This window comes from Camelus bactrianus, chromosome 1 (genome assembly GCF_048773025.1).
Source record: "Camelus bactrianus isolate YW-2024 breed Bactrian camel chromosome 1, ASM4877302v1, whole genome shotgun sequence".
NCBI classification, from domain to species: Eukaryota; Metazoa; Chordata; class Mammalia; order Artiodactyla; family Camelidae; genus Camelus; species Camelus bactrianus.
Window position 1 is genome coordinate 60025118 of NC_133539.1, and position 16813 is coordinate 60041930.

At 53.2% G+C, this 16813-nt stretch overlaps 1 protein-coding gene across 1 annotated transcript in view; it reads right to left on the reverse strand.

Moving 5' to 3' along the window:
• Positions 1 to 7823: 7823 nt before the first annotated feature.
• The window catches only part of ITGB5 (integrin subunit beta 5), a 105365-nt gene continuing 96375 nt past the window's right edge, over positions 7824 to 16813 (reverse strand). Inside the window, exons 12-15 of the mRNA XM_074364825.1 lie at positions 13984 to 14087; positions 10593 to 10712; positions 9111 to 9277; positions 7824 to 8518 (exon numbers count right to left, since the gene is read on the reverse strand). Of these exons, the coding sequence (XP_074220926.1) occupies positions 8423 to 8518; positions 9111 to 9277; positions 10593 to 10712; positions 13984 to 14087 (487 nt within the window). The 3' untranslated portion in view covers positions 7824 to 8422. The remainder of the gene's footprint in view (positions 8519 to 9110; positions 9278 to 10592; positions 10713 to 13983; positions 14088 to 16813) is intronic.

A 16813-nucleotide genomic window follows, 5' to 3' on the forward strand; every position in this document is an offset into this window, starting at 1 on the left:
TGCACACAACCAGCTTGTGGCCAGCAGAGGCCTGGGGTCTCTCAGACCCCGCTCAGCCTCCTGCTGTTGTGGACTGTCTCTGGTCTCTGGGAAAGGGCACTGGAGGGTGAAGGGCAGCCTGAGGACAACCTTCTCCCATGCACCCACCTTTCCTGAACAGAATAGCTGGCGAGGCCCAGAAGCACGGCCACAGGCTCTGCCAGGATCTTTACAGGAGAGGACAGACAGGGCGTCGTCTGTCCTTTGAGGTAGGTGGGCACAGGAAACAGTGGGGCGGCTCAGGTCTAGGACGCACGTGCATGTGTGTGCACGCACATCAGAGGACCAACTGGATGATCCTGGCTTCAGAGGAGCTGAGGTTCCTGACCGCCTGTCCTGGTTAGTGCAGTGCTGGCCCATGGATGCAGCCTGTGCGCCTCCTACCAGTTGCGGGTTTGCTGCTACATGAGGGTCAAAGTGTACAGAGCCGAGGGTAGGCCAGAGAAGCACCTGAGGAAATCCAGCCACCCGGGGAGAAAAGCAAAGAAAACCACCTGTAACAGCTGTGAGCGCCAAGAGAGCAGGGATTTCCCATCAGTGCGGTATTCTCGGCACCTGGATCAGACCCAGCGAATGTTTCTGAATGAAAGCGAGCACAAGTGCCCTCTGCTGAAACTGAGCTCCACAGGACACAGACCACACTTCAAGGACCAAAATAGCAAAGACAAGATGACACAATTTGTGGAAAGGGACTCAACTTAAAAATGTAGTTGTTAATTTGGAAATTTGATGGGAAATTTAAAGATGGTATGATAATATTGAGAACTACATCTGTGGGCAGGAAGATCAAGTGGAAGAAATATAAAAATTCAAAACAAAAGGACAAAGATGGAACTGATGAGAGGCTTAGAGGACAGATCCATGAATGTGAGAAGACAATGGGAGCAGAGTAAATAATGATCGAAATTAACAATGAGGAAATTTTCCAGTTTGAAAAAATACTTGAGTCTGCAGATTAAAAGGGCTCACTAAATTCCAGGCAGGTGTTACGGACAAAGGCATATCCTGTAAAAATTAGGGCACTTCAAGGAAGAATTTTACAAGCATCTAGAGGAATAAACTACTTGGAAAAGGAATCCAACTAGTAGTGGACTGTCCCTGGAACACTGGAAGCTTGGAGACAGGTAGTGACATCCACAGACTCTGAGGAAGGACTGTCACAACCAGGAGTCCTGAGCCCAGCTGTGTGATCTGCTCTTGGGTTGTAGCGGCCTGGCTGTGAGTGTTCTTAGGCTCCCAGCAGCCCGATCATGGGGCACTTCAGTGCTCGGACTGTATCCACACTAGTGAGGGAGGTGCCCTGAGCTTGTGCCTCTGAAAGGCTCATCAGGGGAGGCTGGGAGTGTGCAGTAGAGTAGGCGTGTCTGCCCAATAGGAACGGGCCTGTCAGCAGCTGAAGTGGTGACTCTACCCTAGGATCTTCAGAAACTGATACTGGAAGCTCCTTAGAGATCATCTGATCTGATCACCCCATTTCACAGATGAAATGGAGGCCAGTTGGGAAATGGTTCGCCTAAGGTTACAGAAGAGCTAATGACAGGCAGAGTAAGGACTAGAATCCCTGTCCTTACCCTCCAGCTTGGTATTTCGTTGTTACTCTTTTTACCCTCTTGCTGTAAGGCAGATAGATTCAACTTTCCCCCTCTTATGTCCACATGCAGCTACATACTATACGTATAATAGTCTTTCACCATGTAATCAAGTATTTCCTGAGCATGGAGTGACCCCGACATACACTGTTCGAGTCATTATGGAACTTAGTTTCTAAACTAAACTTTTATTAGGACCTCCATGCCACCCTAAGAGACAGCAGCCAGGCTTCCTATCAGTCACCGTTCAAGAGACACGTGCTTCTATTGCCACCAGGATTCAATACAAAGTGCCCAAACCATCCATGTCCCCATGCTTCCTTCCCCCTCCCGAGTCCATGCACTTCACTGTATGGCCCAGCAGCCCCTCCCATTTCAGGTGGAGTATTTCCACGCCCCGCTGCTGCTGGGCTTAGCTGTTACCTTTCTCTGACCAATGGACTGTGGGTGGAGGGAACAGGGACCCAGTTCTGAGCCTAGACTCGTGTTTCTACTCACTCATCTTTCACTGCCACCACGATCAGGCCCTGATTAGCCCACACATCCCAGAAGAATAAGAAAAAATTAAGAGTGGAGCCCACACCAGCCTTCCACAGCCTGAGGTGCCGAGGCCCCACCTGGTGTGCAGGCCCCTGAGCAGGATGATAAGTGCTCAGTATCGTGGCCGTGGGATTTGGGGGAGGCTTGTTGTGCAGCAATAGCCGGCTGACACGTTTACAGTGCACCACGCCAGTTGTAGCCCTGGTTATGAGGGAGACAAAACTTTATTCCACCAAGACCCAGGCTCCCTGTCTGCCTTCCCCTTTGACTGCTTCCAGTGATCTCTCCAGAAGCAGCAGCTGCCGGGCTCCTGCAGGGATACTGTGCTTCGTCGCCATGAGCCCATGTCAGCCAGCCGGTGACCCACGGACTCCGCAGTGTGCGGCCTCCACCCCTCCGCGGACGGGGCGAGTCGTGTCGTCAGTGCTGGGGCGTGCGACTGGCTGACTGAGCGCGGGCCGAGGGGACCAGTGGAGCAAGGATACCAAAACATGCCTTTTGAAGGAATCTGGTACTCCAAAAGAGGGGTGGGGGGCCAGGACTCTTGGGGTGCTGTATGTTTATTTTATGGTTAATGCTGTTTTGTTAATTTTTAATTTTGGATTATAGGGTGTGGGATGCCACATTTTTTAGATCCTCAGGCCTTCAAAGTTCGTAATCAGGCCTCGTCTGAACTATCAAGCTTTTTCCCCTCCCTCCTTTTTTGCCCTGCAGTCTGCTTTCTCCAGTTTCTGTACTTGGCCTTTGGCCTCAGGAAAGGGATGCCACAATGGAAACACAAAGAGAAACAAAGCAATTAGAATGCTTTTTAACTTTTAAAGTTCAAGGTTCTGGCGTATGTATTGGTTTGGAAGAACATTTGCCTCTCCTTCCCACCAAGGGAGCAGGGGAGAGGAACAGAAGGCAGAGGGGTGGTCACAGTCACCCAGGGGTGGGCTGTGGTACAGGCTCCCTGACCCCAGACTGAACTCCAGGGCAGGAGGGAGGGAAGAGAGGAGGAAAAAAGGCGTGCAGGCCACAGAGGAGCTCTGGGCCTCGCTCTTCTAGGAGGGGCCCAGGAGATCGGGGACTGTGCAGAGACCCAGCACGGGCCGTGGCAGTGGACTTGGAGGCCATGCGTGGCTGGGGCAGAGCCTGAGGTGGCCTGAGCCTCCTGTCCCTCCAGATAACATGAGGGAGAAGCCACGAAGTCTTTTCATTTCTCTGAAAGGGTGTGGGAGTTAACTGAGAAACAGAGCTGGTGGACTGGAAGGCTCTCCACGAGTGTGCAGGGACACTTCAACGGAAAGTGGTTCTGATGAGGACAGTGACGTCTTAGCAGGTGTCGGGTGCACAGACGGTTCCGTGGGCCACCTCCAGGGTCATGACACTGTACCTAGCAACCAGCAGGGTGGGGCGTGGGGGTCCTGAGACAACTGTGTTTAACAAGACACTGTCCCTCTTTACCTAGTAACTGTTTTCTGCCATCACTTGAATACTTGAAGTAGAGGTGATATGGAGTTAAAAAATAATGTTTTTTTGCATACCTGAGTGATGGCCCAGAGATTCTTATTCGCCTCAGAATTTGCTCAGGGGAAAACAGCCTGGTCAGATCTCCTTCCCTGCCTTATGCTCCCCCCTCCCCTGCCCACGCCATCCTGCTGCCCTTGGACTTCCCTGAATCCCACAGTCTGTCTCCTTTTGGGCTGCAGCATCCCCTGTTCCTCCCTTTTAGACTCCGGGTCCCTCCGATACGGGATGTCTCCCAGCTCAAGTCAAGCCTACATTCCCTGCAGGGACAGCTGGGCAGGCGGGAGAGGCAGGCAGCCCTGGCCTTCCCGTCTCTCCTGGGGCCTCTGCCCCCACCTCCCACCCACGTGGAGACCCTCACTCAGGATGTGGCCACACAACCCTCAGCTGACGGTGTATTCTGTTCAGTGTAGGTTTTTTAAAATAGTTTTATGGTCACAGGCTAGGATGTGAATGCCAACCAGTACCCACGTCTGCTCATGCAAGTACTCCAGCTGGACTGGCAGGGAGATGCGCCACGAACCAGTGCCTACACAAACCATGGCCACATCCATGGAAAGGACTCTTTACAGTGTTGAACTTTTGTGCCAGGAATCATGAAGTGTGTGTCAGCTGTCATCTTCCCTCATTTTTTAGATAGACAAGTTCCTTGAGCTGTGCGTGGATTCGTGGTTACCACCCATGTACCAGACTGCTCCTAAGCTGGGGACAAGAGAGAGATGCAAGGAAGAGGTGGGGGAGAGATACTTTGTAACCTGTCTGTACGTGGAGGTACATTTTATTTCAGTAAAGATGTGTGCCTCGAAGTGGGAAACTCAGATGACTCCCTAGTCATATGAGGGAGCTCTAGGATCAGGAAAGACAGTCTTGCTTTTCCTGAGAGAAGGTGCGACGCAGAGGAAAGAGCAGCAGACCAGAGAAGGGATCCCTGAGCTGGGGTGTCACGTGCCCACCCTCACTCCACAGGTGACCAATCTCAATCTCCTCCTTAGAAAGAGAAGGCATTACCTTCCCTGAATACCACGTGGGCCTATTGTGAGGGTCAAATGAGGAGAGGCTGCTTTTAGTCTCAGGTGTTTGACAGTCTGTGGAATAGGACCAATGAAGCTACAATTGGCGAGCCTTCCAGGGTGTTTCTGAAGTCAGACTACGATGGTAAGTGGTAACCAGTTGCCTGATAGATAGACCCAGGCTTTTCAGGATGTTCCTTATTTACACATTCATGAGCATTATTCTGACCAGGGGTCTGTAGCGGTCACTAGAACACCAAAAGGGTCCCCAACCCAAAATGGTTAAGAACTATCCTAGAAGGTTGCTGGGGCTCATAACCCTATGGTTATTTGCAGTTTAGAGCCTGCCTTTTTGCAACAAGAATTTGAGGCCATTTAAAGTGAAGACACTATGCAAGACACCTCTCAGAAAGATGGGAGAGCAAGGGTGGAGGTGGGGGCGGGGGGGATGGGGGCAGCAGAGGGAGAAGGGTTCGGTGGAGAGGATGAGGAGCCTGGTAAGAACCCGAGGTAGGTTACGCTTAGTGGCATTTATTTCCCAGCCTCCTGACTATCAAGACTCAATTATACAGGTGCCATTGTGTGACAAAATGAAGCCTCAGAATGTCCCAGCACTGAACTCCAGAGAAACAAATTGGCTGTGAAGACCATCTCACTGTGACATGTCATCAACCCGCCTCGGCAGCCCTGTCAGTTGGGGCTGGCTGGGCAGTGACCGTCCCTCCCAAAGCCGCAAGCTCGGCAGGAGGATCCACGCGGACCGAGAAGGATGAATCTCCCAGCACAGCTCTCCCTTCCCAGCACCACCGCCTGCTCAGCTGTCTCGCTCCACTTACATCTTCCCCCGGGGGCCTGGGGGCAAAATGGAGCCGTGTCCTGCCTGCCTGAGAAGCCTGGAGCTCCTGAGCTGGGGCAGGACAGAAGCCAGGTGGGGAGAGACCTGTCCCAGCCTCCTGAGCCCGCTGAGCCGGAGGAGAGGGACGGGAGCACCGCCGTCACGGACACGTCCAGCAGGGCCCTGGCTGTACTTCCAGGGCTGGCTCCACGGTCCACAAGGGCTGCCTCAGACACACTTACCTCCTCCTGAGTCTCCTCTATGCGGCTGTGCTGTCTCCGCTGCTCCTCCGGGTCAGTCACAGAGCCTGCTGGAAGCTGCACTCCAGGCAGCAGGAGCCCCGCACAGAGGGAGGAGCTGTTCAGGTAAGAGATGGCACTGGGGCAGAGAAAAGGACCTTCTCTCCACCCCTCTGATCTCCCCATCTGTTTGCTGTTACCTGAAATTCATCCCAAGAGTTCCATGATCATCAACCTCCAGCTCTGAGTCTAATTAAGCAAATTAAAAACACATGTCTTCCCAGAAGAAGCAGCTGTTAGTTATTTTAGTTTGACTAAGGCCTAGTCAACCAAGTGGAATGAGAATCCCCATCCTTTTTAAGAGTGATACTATAATCCTAATTTGCTTAAAGTTACACATATATCCATAGAAAAAGAAAGACAGGCATCATCCACAAAAAGAGCAAGAGTGGTTACCTCTGTGTGGTGTGATTATAAAAGACGTTTACTTTATGATCTCTTCATTTTCCATCTTTTCAATGTACTACTTTTACAATTAAAAAAAATTGTTAAAAATCAATAAAAATAAGTAGCATTTGGAAATACTATTAAATCAACAAATTGATTACAAAAGAAAGGAAAGAAAGGAAGGAAGGAAAAAGGAGGAAAGAATGAAGGAAAGGGCCTGTCAGCCTTCGGTTTGAGAAAGTTTTGCAGCCCACCTTCAGCTCCTGCTCCATCATTTGTGTTAACCCAGGCGAGATGCAGGGCGGGGGAACGGGAAGTGTGGCCGAATCACCTCAAGAAAGAAGGGAATCACGTAGTGAGGATCTCAGGAGTCGTCTCTGAACTGCTGTCCCCAGGGTGTCCAGCAGGGGGCAGCAGACCACTGTGAGCAGCTGCTCTGACAACAGCCATCTGGTGGCACCAAGGGGATACCCCTAACTTCCACATCAGGTGGAAACCATCCTCTATGTTGGCGGCTCAAGAACACTGTGCCCTTACAGAGCTGCCCAGATAGAAAATGACTTTGAACAAGTTAATGATGTGTCTCCAAGAAACCCACAGTCAAGCAAAAAAGAAACCCAAAGTTTCTTCCAAAGTCGTATTTTTCTGTTTAGAAAGGTTTCAAAGCCACCATTTATCTGTTTTGTATATATACCTATATTTGGCTTTATTCCAAAAGGGATTTAAGGCAGCTTCGCCTTCACGAGATCTGTTTCATCCTAATTACATAGGACAAAGGAAACTCAGAATCTGTTCCTATCTCCCCCAGGTAATGGGGCTGTTTTCTGATAGACATCTGTCTTAGTGTTTGCTAAAATTAAGTAAAGGGAATTTGGTCCAAGGCTGAGAGCAGATGAATTTGGAATGAAAACCCAATAGCCTTGAAGTGATGCCAACAGGGGAAAAAAAGTGAGATTTTAGGACGGTAGCAGGAGGCCGGCACTCCAGTTGCCAGACCTGGCTCTTCCTACCAGTTTGTCATTAGGCTCCTGACACCTGGGAAAGCCGCATCCCCTCTCCAGCAATTAGCTTCATCTTCTTTAAAGAGGATAGAATCAGGTAACGTGTGGGGGCCCTCTTGCCTCAGATACGGGAAAGATGGGAACAGATGGGGACTTACGGGCTCTGCAGGGAAGGGAAGGTGAAATGGGTTTTGTGCTTTGGGGCATGGAAGTTTGGCTGGGGAAGGCACTGGAAAGAAATTGTTCTTGATAATATTGTGCAAGAAGTTTGGAAATCACATCTTGACCCTTCATCTGTACAGTCTAGTTCCAGCCTCAGCACCTGTGGACAGGGGTGGGAGGCCGAGGGGATGGTCGGCACAGTTTCTAGCCTAAACTCTTTAAGCAAACGTTGGGAGGGTCCAAAGGCACCTGCCCAGGCCTCCCTGGAGCACCCCCACCGGCTGCCCCCGAGCCCCACATGGAGCTGTGTGAAGAGCCCTGATCTGGAGTATCAGACGGGCTGGTGTGGAGTCCCCTGAGGGAGGGCACAGCCATTTCAGTCCCCACTGGGTCACCATTCACGACCACTTAAAGAACGTGCACGTCATAAAGAGTGTCAGGCAAACACGGAATCTTTTGGTTTTAGTCTTTACTTTCATTACCAAACAATCTTTCCTTTTCATTACAAAAGTACTAAACAAACATGGACAGAAGAAAGCTGACATTTGCAAACTATGTGCCTTCAACCGGCGTCTCAATAATCCCATCACCAACGCCCATGTGCGAGGCAGACACCAGGCAGGTAATTCTCAGGAATCAGGACTATACCATAAATGCACGATCTTTTTATTTCATATAAAAATGATCAACACGAGAAAAGCTAAGACTGTGTCTGTCGGTGTTTTACACTGACGCTCCCAAGAGCCTTCCCCTCTGGCCAGGCTGGAGGGAGAGGCAGCCCAGTGTCTCAGCAGTTCACTGAGACCACGAGCCAGATGTGGTGAGGAAAGTCAAGAGCGCCAAAGTCCCTGGCCGGCGCCGGGCTCGGAGGGGTGGCCAGGTGGCGCGGCCGGGCGCCTTGCTGTGCAGCCGCGGGCTCCTCGGCCAGGCCCACTGGAAGGTCACCGTGCTTGGCCGTGCAGGGAGCCGTGAGCAGGCTGAGCAGCTGTCCCAGCGTGTCCGCCTCTAACCTGAGCACGTGCCCCTCCGGCCCTTTGAGGAGGAGGCACCGTCAGTCCACTGTGCCGTTGTAGGATTTGTTGAACTTGTTGAAGGTGAAGTCCACGGTGTGTGTGGAGATGGGCTTTCTGTACAGAGGGTTCGAGGCCTGCAGAACAGGGGAGGCCAGAGGACGTGCGTTAGTTCGTTTGTTCAAACATGCAGAGTCAGGGCTGGGGGCCCTTCTCGGGTCAGTGCTGTTGTGCTGCAGGCCTGGCTGCCTCGAACCTGCCGGCCTGGGAAGGGCCCTCCCTTCCCAGAGCTTTCTGTCTGTCTCTGCAAGGAGGGGCTGCATCAGATGGTCTCTACAGTCCCTTCCAGCTTTAACAGAAACTAACTGGGGATTCAGGGGCACTGACTCAGTGCTCCATCCTTCGGGAGCAAGCAGTTTGCTTGGGGACCCGAGACTCACACACACAGATCTGTGACAGACTGAGCACTTGGGGTCCTCTCCGGGACTGTGTCCAGACCATCCAGACTTCCTGCTGATGCTGCACTGAGCGCCTGCCTGTGAGCCTCCTAACCCGGGTCTGGCACAGGGCTCTGTGCAGGGCATCCAGGATTGGGCAAATACTGCCTGCGATCACATTTTGCCTTTGTTTTCAATTCCAAACATGTCAGTGGGCTTTTGTCGGCTGTTTGAACACAACTGGACCCCGAAGCCTGATCATTTTTCTATTTCCAACTTCCCACTGGCTTACCATTTCGTAGCGGGCCCGGGATCGCTCGCTCTGGAACTTTGCAAACTCTCTCCGGTCGTGGATGGTGACGAGCAGCTTCCAGATGGCCAGGAGCGCAATCCCAACCAGGAGGATGCTGCCAACCACAACCAGGAGGATGGTCATGGCATTGGGGGCGGTTCCACACTCTGGAGGGGACCAAGGCATGGTGAGGAAAGCCACCAGCACCACCATTTCCCCAGCCTCACACCCAGACCTCAGGCACATCTGTGATGAAGGGGATGCCTCTCCCCAAAGGCCTCCCCTCAATGCTCTGCGACCCCCACATTGCTTCTGGGAGACCTGGGGGGCAGGCAGGTTTCTCCAATGCACAAAAAGTGAAAGATTCAAAGAGGGCTGGTGACTGTTCTAAGGCCCACAGCAATCGATGGCAAAGCCCAGGAGAAGCCTGGTGGCCACTCCACTTTACTCGGGCTGTGTGTGCACGGCTGCATCTCCCCAACTTGAAGCTCCCACACCCCAGCCTGGCCCCGCCTTCCGTACAGGACGCTGGACCACATCTCAGCTTTCATGTAAACAGTTTCAGGAGCAGACTGGACAGGCAGGAGGTATCATGAAGCCGCTTCCACAAGGGCTGGGCAAGGGGCCAGCCAACATTTGTAAGCCCTTAGTGTGGAGCTCTTTGGAGCAAATGTGCTTATTTTCAAAGAACCACAAAGACAGCCCTTGGAAACAAAGCCTCATTCTTACAGGCGTGCATCCTGGGCCGGGACCACAACACTTCCCTCTGCCTCTGGCCTAGGGAAGGCACATTATGTGGTCTGGCCCCATATGGAAAAACAGTTTGCAATGCTGTGAATTGAAGAGAGCAGATCTTTTTCTGCCCCCCACACCCCCGACTCCTCCAGAGAAAAGTAAAAGAGGTCATACCAGAAACCCTAATTACCTCAAGGAAGGGGACCAGAGCATGAGGCAGAATTGTCTGTGTTGGATTACTGTGCCGTCCTCAGTGACCCAGGGAGCTAGACACAGCAGCACTCCATCTGCCCTTCTTAGACTCCACGCCAGCAAGTGCGCAGCCCAGCGAGGGCTGCGTGTGCACCCGGATGCTCCCTGATGCAAGACTGGCCAGCCCAGCCCTGATGGTCCAGACCCGCCCTGCACACTCGCACCACCACCAGCCGTGTAGGTTAAGTGTGTTCTGTGCTTACTGTCACCGCTGTGACCACCTCCTTCAAGATGAAACACTCCCCCAGGGCAGGGCCCTAGCCTCCTGTAACTCCCAGTACCCCAAGCTGTGCCCCCCAAGCTCCACGCCAGCAGTGGGCCCCCAGATGTACAGCCATCCTTCCAAACTCTAGCAGTAGGGGAGGGGTGACCTTAGACCTTGATCTTTGTAAGGAATGTATCTCTCCTCTTTCTCAAGTATGGAAAGGACGGTGAGAACAAGTGATATGTCAGAAACTGAGCCCCCAGCGGAGGAGAGAGCTGGCCCCCACCCACCTGGCTCCCTGAGGACCGTCAGGTTGGACTTCCCACTGGGGAGCTCTGTGTAGGTGAACATCATCACACAATCCTTGGCAGTTTTGTAGAAACAGAGCACAGCCTCCTGGTCATCTTTCACTGGAAGAAAACCAAGCAGAAACATCCTGAGTATGTCTCTGAGCAACTCAGAGCCGCTGATGGACAGGGTGAGGATTCAGACCCCTCAGAGAAGGAAGTGGGTGCAGAGAGGCTTAAAGGGGAGGCTGGGCCTGAAAGACGAGGCCAGCTTTCTCACATCAAGAGTGCAGGCCCAGGTGCTGAGTTAGCTTCTCTGGGGACATGAATTTCCTTCCAAGCAAGGGAGGCCCCTCAGTCCTCTGCAGCGCTTGCTGGGGCGACATGGAAGGAGAGGGGGCAGGACCCCGGGCGGGACTGAGCAGCAGAACTGGACAAAGCGAAGAAGGGCCACACTGGTGCTCCTGGAGGCCGAGTGAGAGCTCACACGTGAGTCCACTGGGCCGGGAGCTGGCTGAGAAGCCAAGAGCCGGCAGCTCTTTCCTGGGATATAAAACCAGAAAGACCCACAAGGAGACGAGGATGTCTGGACGAGAGGCTGGCAGCCCCCGTGGGGCCTGCGCCGATGCACAGCGAGTCAGCGCCGGAGGCCAGGGCCAGGCCGGACACCGCTGGCCTCGCCTTGCCCTCAAGGAAGCCCCCTTCCGTGAGCTGCTTCCACACCACCCTGTCCCCACACAGCTGTTACCCAAGGCAGAGGTGTCACAATCCCCCCCCCCCCCAGGTGTTAACCCCTGGGACGGGGTTAGACTGAATTCTAGGAGGGAAAGGACGCAGGGAAGAGTGTTAAGTAAGAGGGAGGCGGGCGGCGCGGGAATGGCCTCGGCCCTGAATGACGGCTGCGGGCCAGGCTGAGACGCCAGGTGCTTTCCAGCCCTGGCCTACATGAGCCTGTTGCTCAGAGGTGCTTCCACCTGGACCCAGACACTTTGCTGTGGGTATCATACAGGGAGGCCGGGGCTTTCTCAGCTCCCAGTCCTAAGTCCAGTCTGGGTGAGAGGGCGTGTGGGTGCATGAAAAGGCCTAGGCGAAGGAAGGAAGGAGGTAACTGGGGAATTCGAACAGAAGCCCTCTGTGAGCAGCTGATCCATCTCAGAGGCACAGACTGCGAGGCAGCTGTGCACAAATGGCTGCATTCCCTCCAGAGTGAGGGAACTGCTACTGGGCTGCGGGCAGGCATTGCCCTGTCTTTCCTGCGTGTGCCTGGTTAGGGGCAACGGTCCCAGGGCTGCAGGCGGAACTGGCTGGGAGCCAGGCCTCAAGTCACTAGACAGAAGCAGGGCAGGCAAACGGGCTCCCGGCTGGCTCCCAGGTCCAGCACAAGCCCTGGCACAGCGATTATGGGTTGGCTGAATACAAGACTCGGCATCCTCAGGAGCTGGTACCTGGCCAGACAGAGCAGTCAGTCAAGACCAGGGAGGCAGGAACGCGGAAGTCTACACAGGGGTCAGGTCGGGGCCAAGACAGATGAGTGGCCAGGGCGAGGAGGCTGCAGCAGCTGAGGGCGTGGAAGAGGGTCGGGCTGCCTGAAAGGGAACCTCAGAGGCAGAGTCCCTTTGAGGGCACACACTCTTTCTTCCTCACCATTGTAACCACTGTGAAGTTTATCATCCCATAGTTTTAGTACATTCGCCACATTGTGTAATTGTTCCCACTAATTCCAGAACATTTCCATCACCCCAGAAAGAAACCCCACACCTCTTACCACTCAGTCCCAATTCCCTTCTCTCCCCAGGCCCTGGCGACCTCTAGTGCAGTGTCTGTCTCTGTGCTTTCATCTATTCTGGACATTTTGTAAAAATGGAGTCATACATGTCCTTTTCTGTCTGGCTTCCTTCACTTAGCATAATGTTTGCAGGGTTCATCAATGCTGTGGCATGTCTTAGCACCTCATTCCTTTTTAAGGCCAAATAATATCCTATTGCATGGATGTACCACCACAGTTTACTTTTGCATTTATCAGTTGATTTACATTTGGGTTGTTTCCAATTTGGACTGTTACGAATAATGTCACTATGAACACTCATGTACAAGTTTTTGTGTTAACGTATGCCTTCAATTCCTGGGGGTATACACCTGGGGGTGTTAACTGCCGGATCATGTGGTAACTCTATGTTTAATCTGTGGGGAGCTGCCAAACCGTTTTCCAAAGTGGCTGCATCATTTCACATTCCCCAGCAGTGCATGGGGGTTCAGGCTCACTTGGACTGGATGTAACTAGAGTTTTCCAGACCCGTACTAAACCCCGTGACGTGTCTGTAGGGCTAAGGTGTGTGATCTGCAGCCTTACCCTTAGAAACTCCTCAGCCTGGACAGCAATGGCTGTACCAGGAAAGAATGGACGCAGCCCAGAGATGGTGAAAACAAACATGTCTGCACCTCTGTCGGAGCCTCCTTGTGGGCTCCTGGTCAGAACTGGACCTGTGGTAAAGGCATGGCTGGAAGGATGAATGGATGGGGTCAAACTGCAGCGGCTGGAACGAGAAGAGCCTGTGATGTAAGCTGCCGGGCAGGACAATGGAACAGGGAGTGGGCGACCCGTCACCAGGAGAAGGGCCGGGGCGGCACTGGACCCCGGGTTCATCCAGACTGAATGTGAGCTCTGCCTTGTCCGATGCCAGCAGCATCGGGACGGCTGTGCTAGGCCGAGGTCAAATGGGGCAGAGACTGGCTAGCTGGTCACCAAACATGGTTTCCTGGCTTCCTGGACGTTTCTCACCATCCTCGCAGTTAAATGTGGCCGGACAACTGGGCTCTGGGTGCAGGTTATGGGCACCACTTCCAGGTCTGGCCCATGAAAGCCCCCCGCCTGATCCCTCCCTGTCTTCCCCACTTGCTGACTCAATGGAGGGGATTCCAAGGACCTGGAGGAGGGTGGAACCACCATCTAGAGGGTACCTGAGTTCTGCAGGACCACATGGAGTCCTTGTCAGCATCTTCACTGGACTTTCAGTAGTGACAGACTGACTTACATTTTGTTAAGTCTCTGAGGTCTGGGGTTGGTTTGTTGTGGCAGCTAACAGCACCGATTCTAACATGCCAACTTCAAAGGAAGCCTGGGAGATGAGGCTAGGAAGGGACTGGGCTCCAGGAACCGGACAGAGGAGGTCTTATACCTGGAGAGCCTGGAACCACTGCCCCAGCCCAGGCGCCCCAAGTCCTACGGGGGAGCCAGCAAGGACTGGCCAAGGCGCTGAGGCTGCTTCCTAACTCAAGACTAAAACTACCCCGCCTGCCAGGCAGTCCTGACGGTCATCCTCGTCAGGGAGAAGGTCTCTGTGTGTCTGCCAAGATCCTAAAGGGGCAGCTGCCCGGGGCCACTCAGCACACTCACCGATGGTGTCCACCCGCGTGATCACCTCATCCTTGCACAGGTTTTGGCAAGTCTGGTTGTCAGCTGAGCTCCCTGAGTGAAGCAGCAAGCATTCCACACAATCTCTTTGGAAAAGAGGCAACAAATGTGGGTGTTAGACGCGGTGTAGCAGCTGCACGTGGGTAACTGGGTGCGTGTCCCACGAGTCCCAGCCCTCCTGCCTGCCCCTGAAGGCTTCAGCCTCTCCCATCTTCAAATGTTTGGCCTCAGGGACTGTTTCTGCCTTGCCCTTCTTGTTGCCATCACACGGGGAAGCCCGAGGGCTCTTGGAGGAGCGTATGTGAGTGTATGTGCATGTCTAGTCCACAGGTCAAGCTGCAGGTTGGAGATTTCAAGTTCTGATATCAGGAGCCAAATCCCAACAAGAAGTTCCTGATGATGAAAGTGTGCCCAGCCTCGAAGAGGGGTCCTCACACCCCTATAGCCCCAATTCCCAGGATCCTCACCAGGGTACCTGGCTGGGACAAAACAGCCAGCTGACGGCAAACCTGCAGGGAATCTGTGAGGTGATGGTGCTTGGTGGCCTGCAAGGAGGGTGAGAGCCCCTGAAACAGGGGCTTCCCTGGGAAACGGGGTGAGGAATGCAGAGCCAAGCGTGCTGGGAGGGCCACTGCCTCCTCCGAGCTGTGCCCCGGCACCAGAGTGCAGGCGGTGGCCTCACAGCACCTCGGCCGCACGGGGGACAGCAGTCCTACCTACCCCACAGGCCTGTGGGGACCAAAGGGGCTGTGTGTCTGGAAAACTCCCCAGCAGAAATATGGAAGGATGTCCAGTCACAGTGCATCACCTTTATTATTATCATTTTTAAATTCCTCGGGGTGAAGAGACCAGTTATGACACTTCCAGTGCAGAAACTGTGGATGGAACGCCAGGCCTGGAAGGGAGCTGGGGGCCGTTTAAGTCGCCCACATTTTACAGGAGAGGGGAATGAGGCCAAAAAGCAGTCAGTGGCCGCAGGGTCCAGCACCCAGGCACCTGCCTCTCCGATAAGTCCCTCCCGAGTCCCTACTCTCTTTCTGAACACTGAGGAGGAACGGGTGAGGGAGTGGATCGTGGAGAGAAAGCAGGTAAGACTTCTTACCAGGGTTCTAGTATAATATGCTTAAAAATTCACAGAACTGGCCACAAAATCCTACTCTCCTGGGAATGACTTCCTGGAAACATTTTAGAGTTAACAAACAAGTTGGTAATTTTTGCATTTGAGCCCCAGTGGGCAGGCAACTGAGACTCAGCTGGGGACCCGGGAGGGGTGGCTCCAGCTCTGGTCCTCCAGCCCCTGGATGAACACAGTGCAAGGAAAGGGGGCTGCTTCGGTCTCTGCTAGGACTCACCGGGCCCTCCATCCGCAGCCCCTGTTGTCATGAAAGCACAGGGCCACTTCCAGGAAACATTCCCTAATTATCCATGTGGACGTATCAGTTCAACCTGTGAACTCCACGTACTGGGCTGAAGCTTGTGATGTACTGTAGTCGTATATTAAAATAAGTCTGGCCTTTAAGCAAACAAAGTTGCTGAGACAGACTTTACTCAGAGAGCCTGTTAATTGAAATCAGCTGAGGCTGAATGTGAACTCACCCAAGGTGAAGGGTGTGTTTGGTTAGCTCTAGAAAGTAGAGACGGGCTGTCCTGAAACCCTAGGGGAACAAAAGCACATAAGGCATTCGAAACCTGGTGGCTCTCAGCAAAGCATTAAGTAGAAAAACAGCCTGATATAGGGAACTATCAAAGGGATAAAAAAAAAAAGCTACAACTAGGGTGTGAAAGAGACAGAGGGTCAGCGTGGCCCAGAGACAAGTGAGCGGGAATAGTGAGCTACTCTGACGGCATCTTTGCTCCCCTCGCTCCTGTGGTATTGCTTAGTGGTTAACAAATCGAGTCTCTGTCTTCTTGGAAATGAATGCTTTAAACAGTTAAAGTTTAGGTTGTCTTCCCAAGGGCCTTTTAACTGATTTAAGCTAACCCTTGCTGCTCCAGAGGAAGGGAAGAAACGGGCCTTATCTGCTTTCATTAGTTCCATGTGTATCTCCTAGCTTGGCCCCGCCCCCCCATTAGCCTCCTGTGCCCCAAGGGCTGGGAGCATGTACTCGAAAGGGTTCCACTGGTGGGAGCTGACGGGAGGGCACCTCCCTCAGGCCTTAAATGTTGATAATGGCCCCAGTTCCAGGCTCAACCGGCCACAGCTATTTGGGCTCTAGGTCCAGGAGCCTAACCTCCTCCCCTGGGATGTTACTATTTGGATTTCTCCTGTTTCTCAGCTCTCAGTGGGTCTAAAGTGGATCTGTGTTTCTTCTTCCTTACTCTGCTGGCTCCCCTCTAATTACGCAAAATAAAATCCGGCCCTGTCTATCTCTTCTATCCATCTGCAGCCAGCTTTCAATTACCCTGAATTATTTGTGGCAAACATCCAACCTGGGGTCCCGCCACCCACCACATTTCTGAGCACGGCCTGACCGGCAGCCACGGCAGCTCAGGGAGCATGAACTCCTCTCATTAGGAGCCTGAGCCAGGCGTTTGGAAGGGAAACCTGCCAAGAAAATTGCACAGTTGCGTTTCCCAGCCAGAGAGAAACAACGTCGGCATTATTATTTGTTTCTGATGATCTGTGCCCTGCTTCCCTTTCTCCTGGCCCCTGAGCACGGGTGGTGATGGCACCGCTGTTTCTCTAGCAAAATGCAAGGGAAAGTGTCATCGTGCGTTCCTGATGGCATAACTCCCCGATTTCATTCATTCCCTCTCATTCCCACTCCGGTGGGGTGTGAAGGGCAGCGCCGTGGGGAGGTCAGCCGGGGAA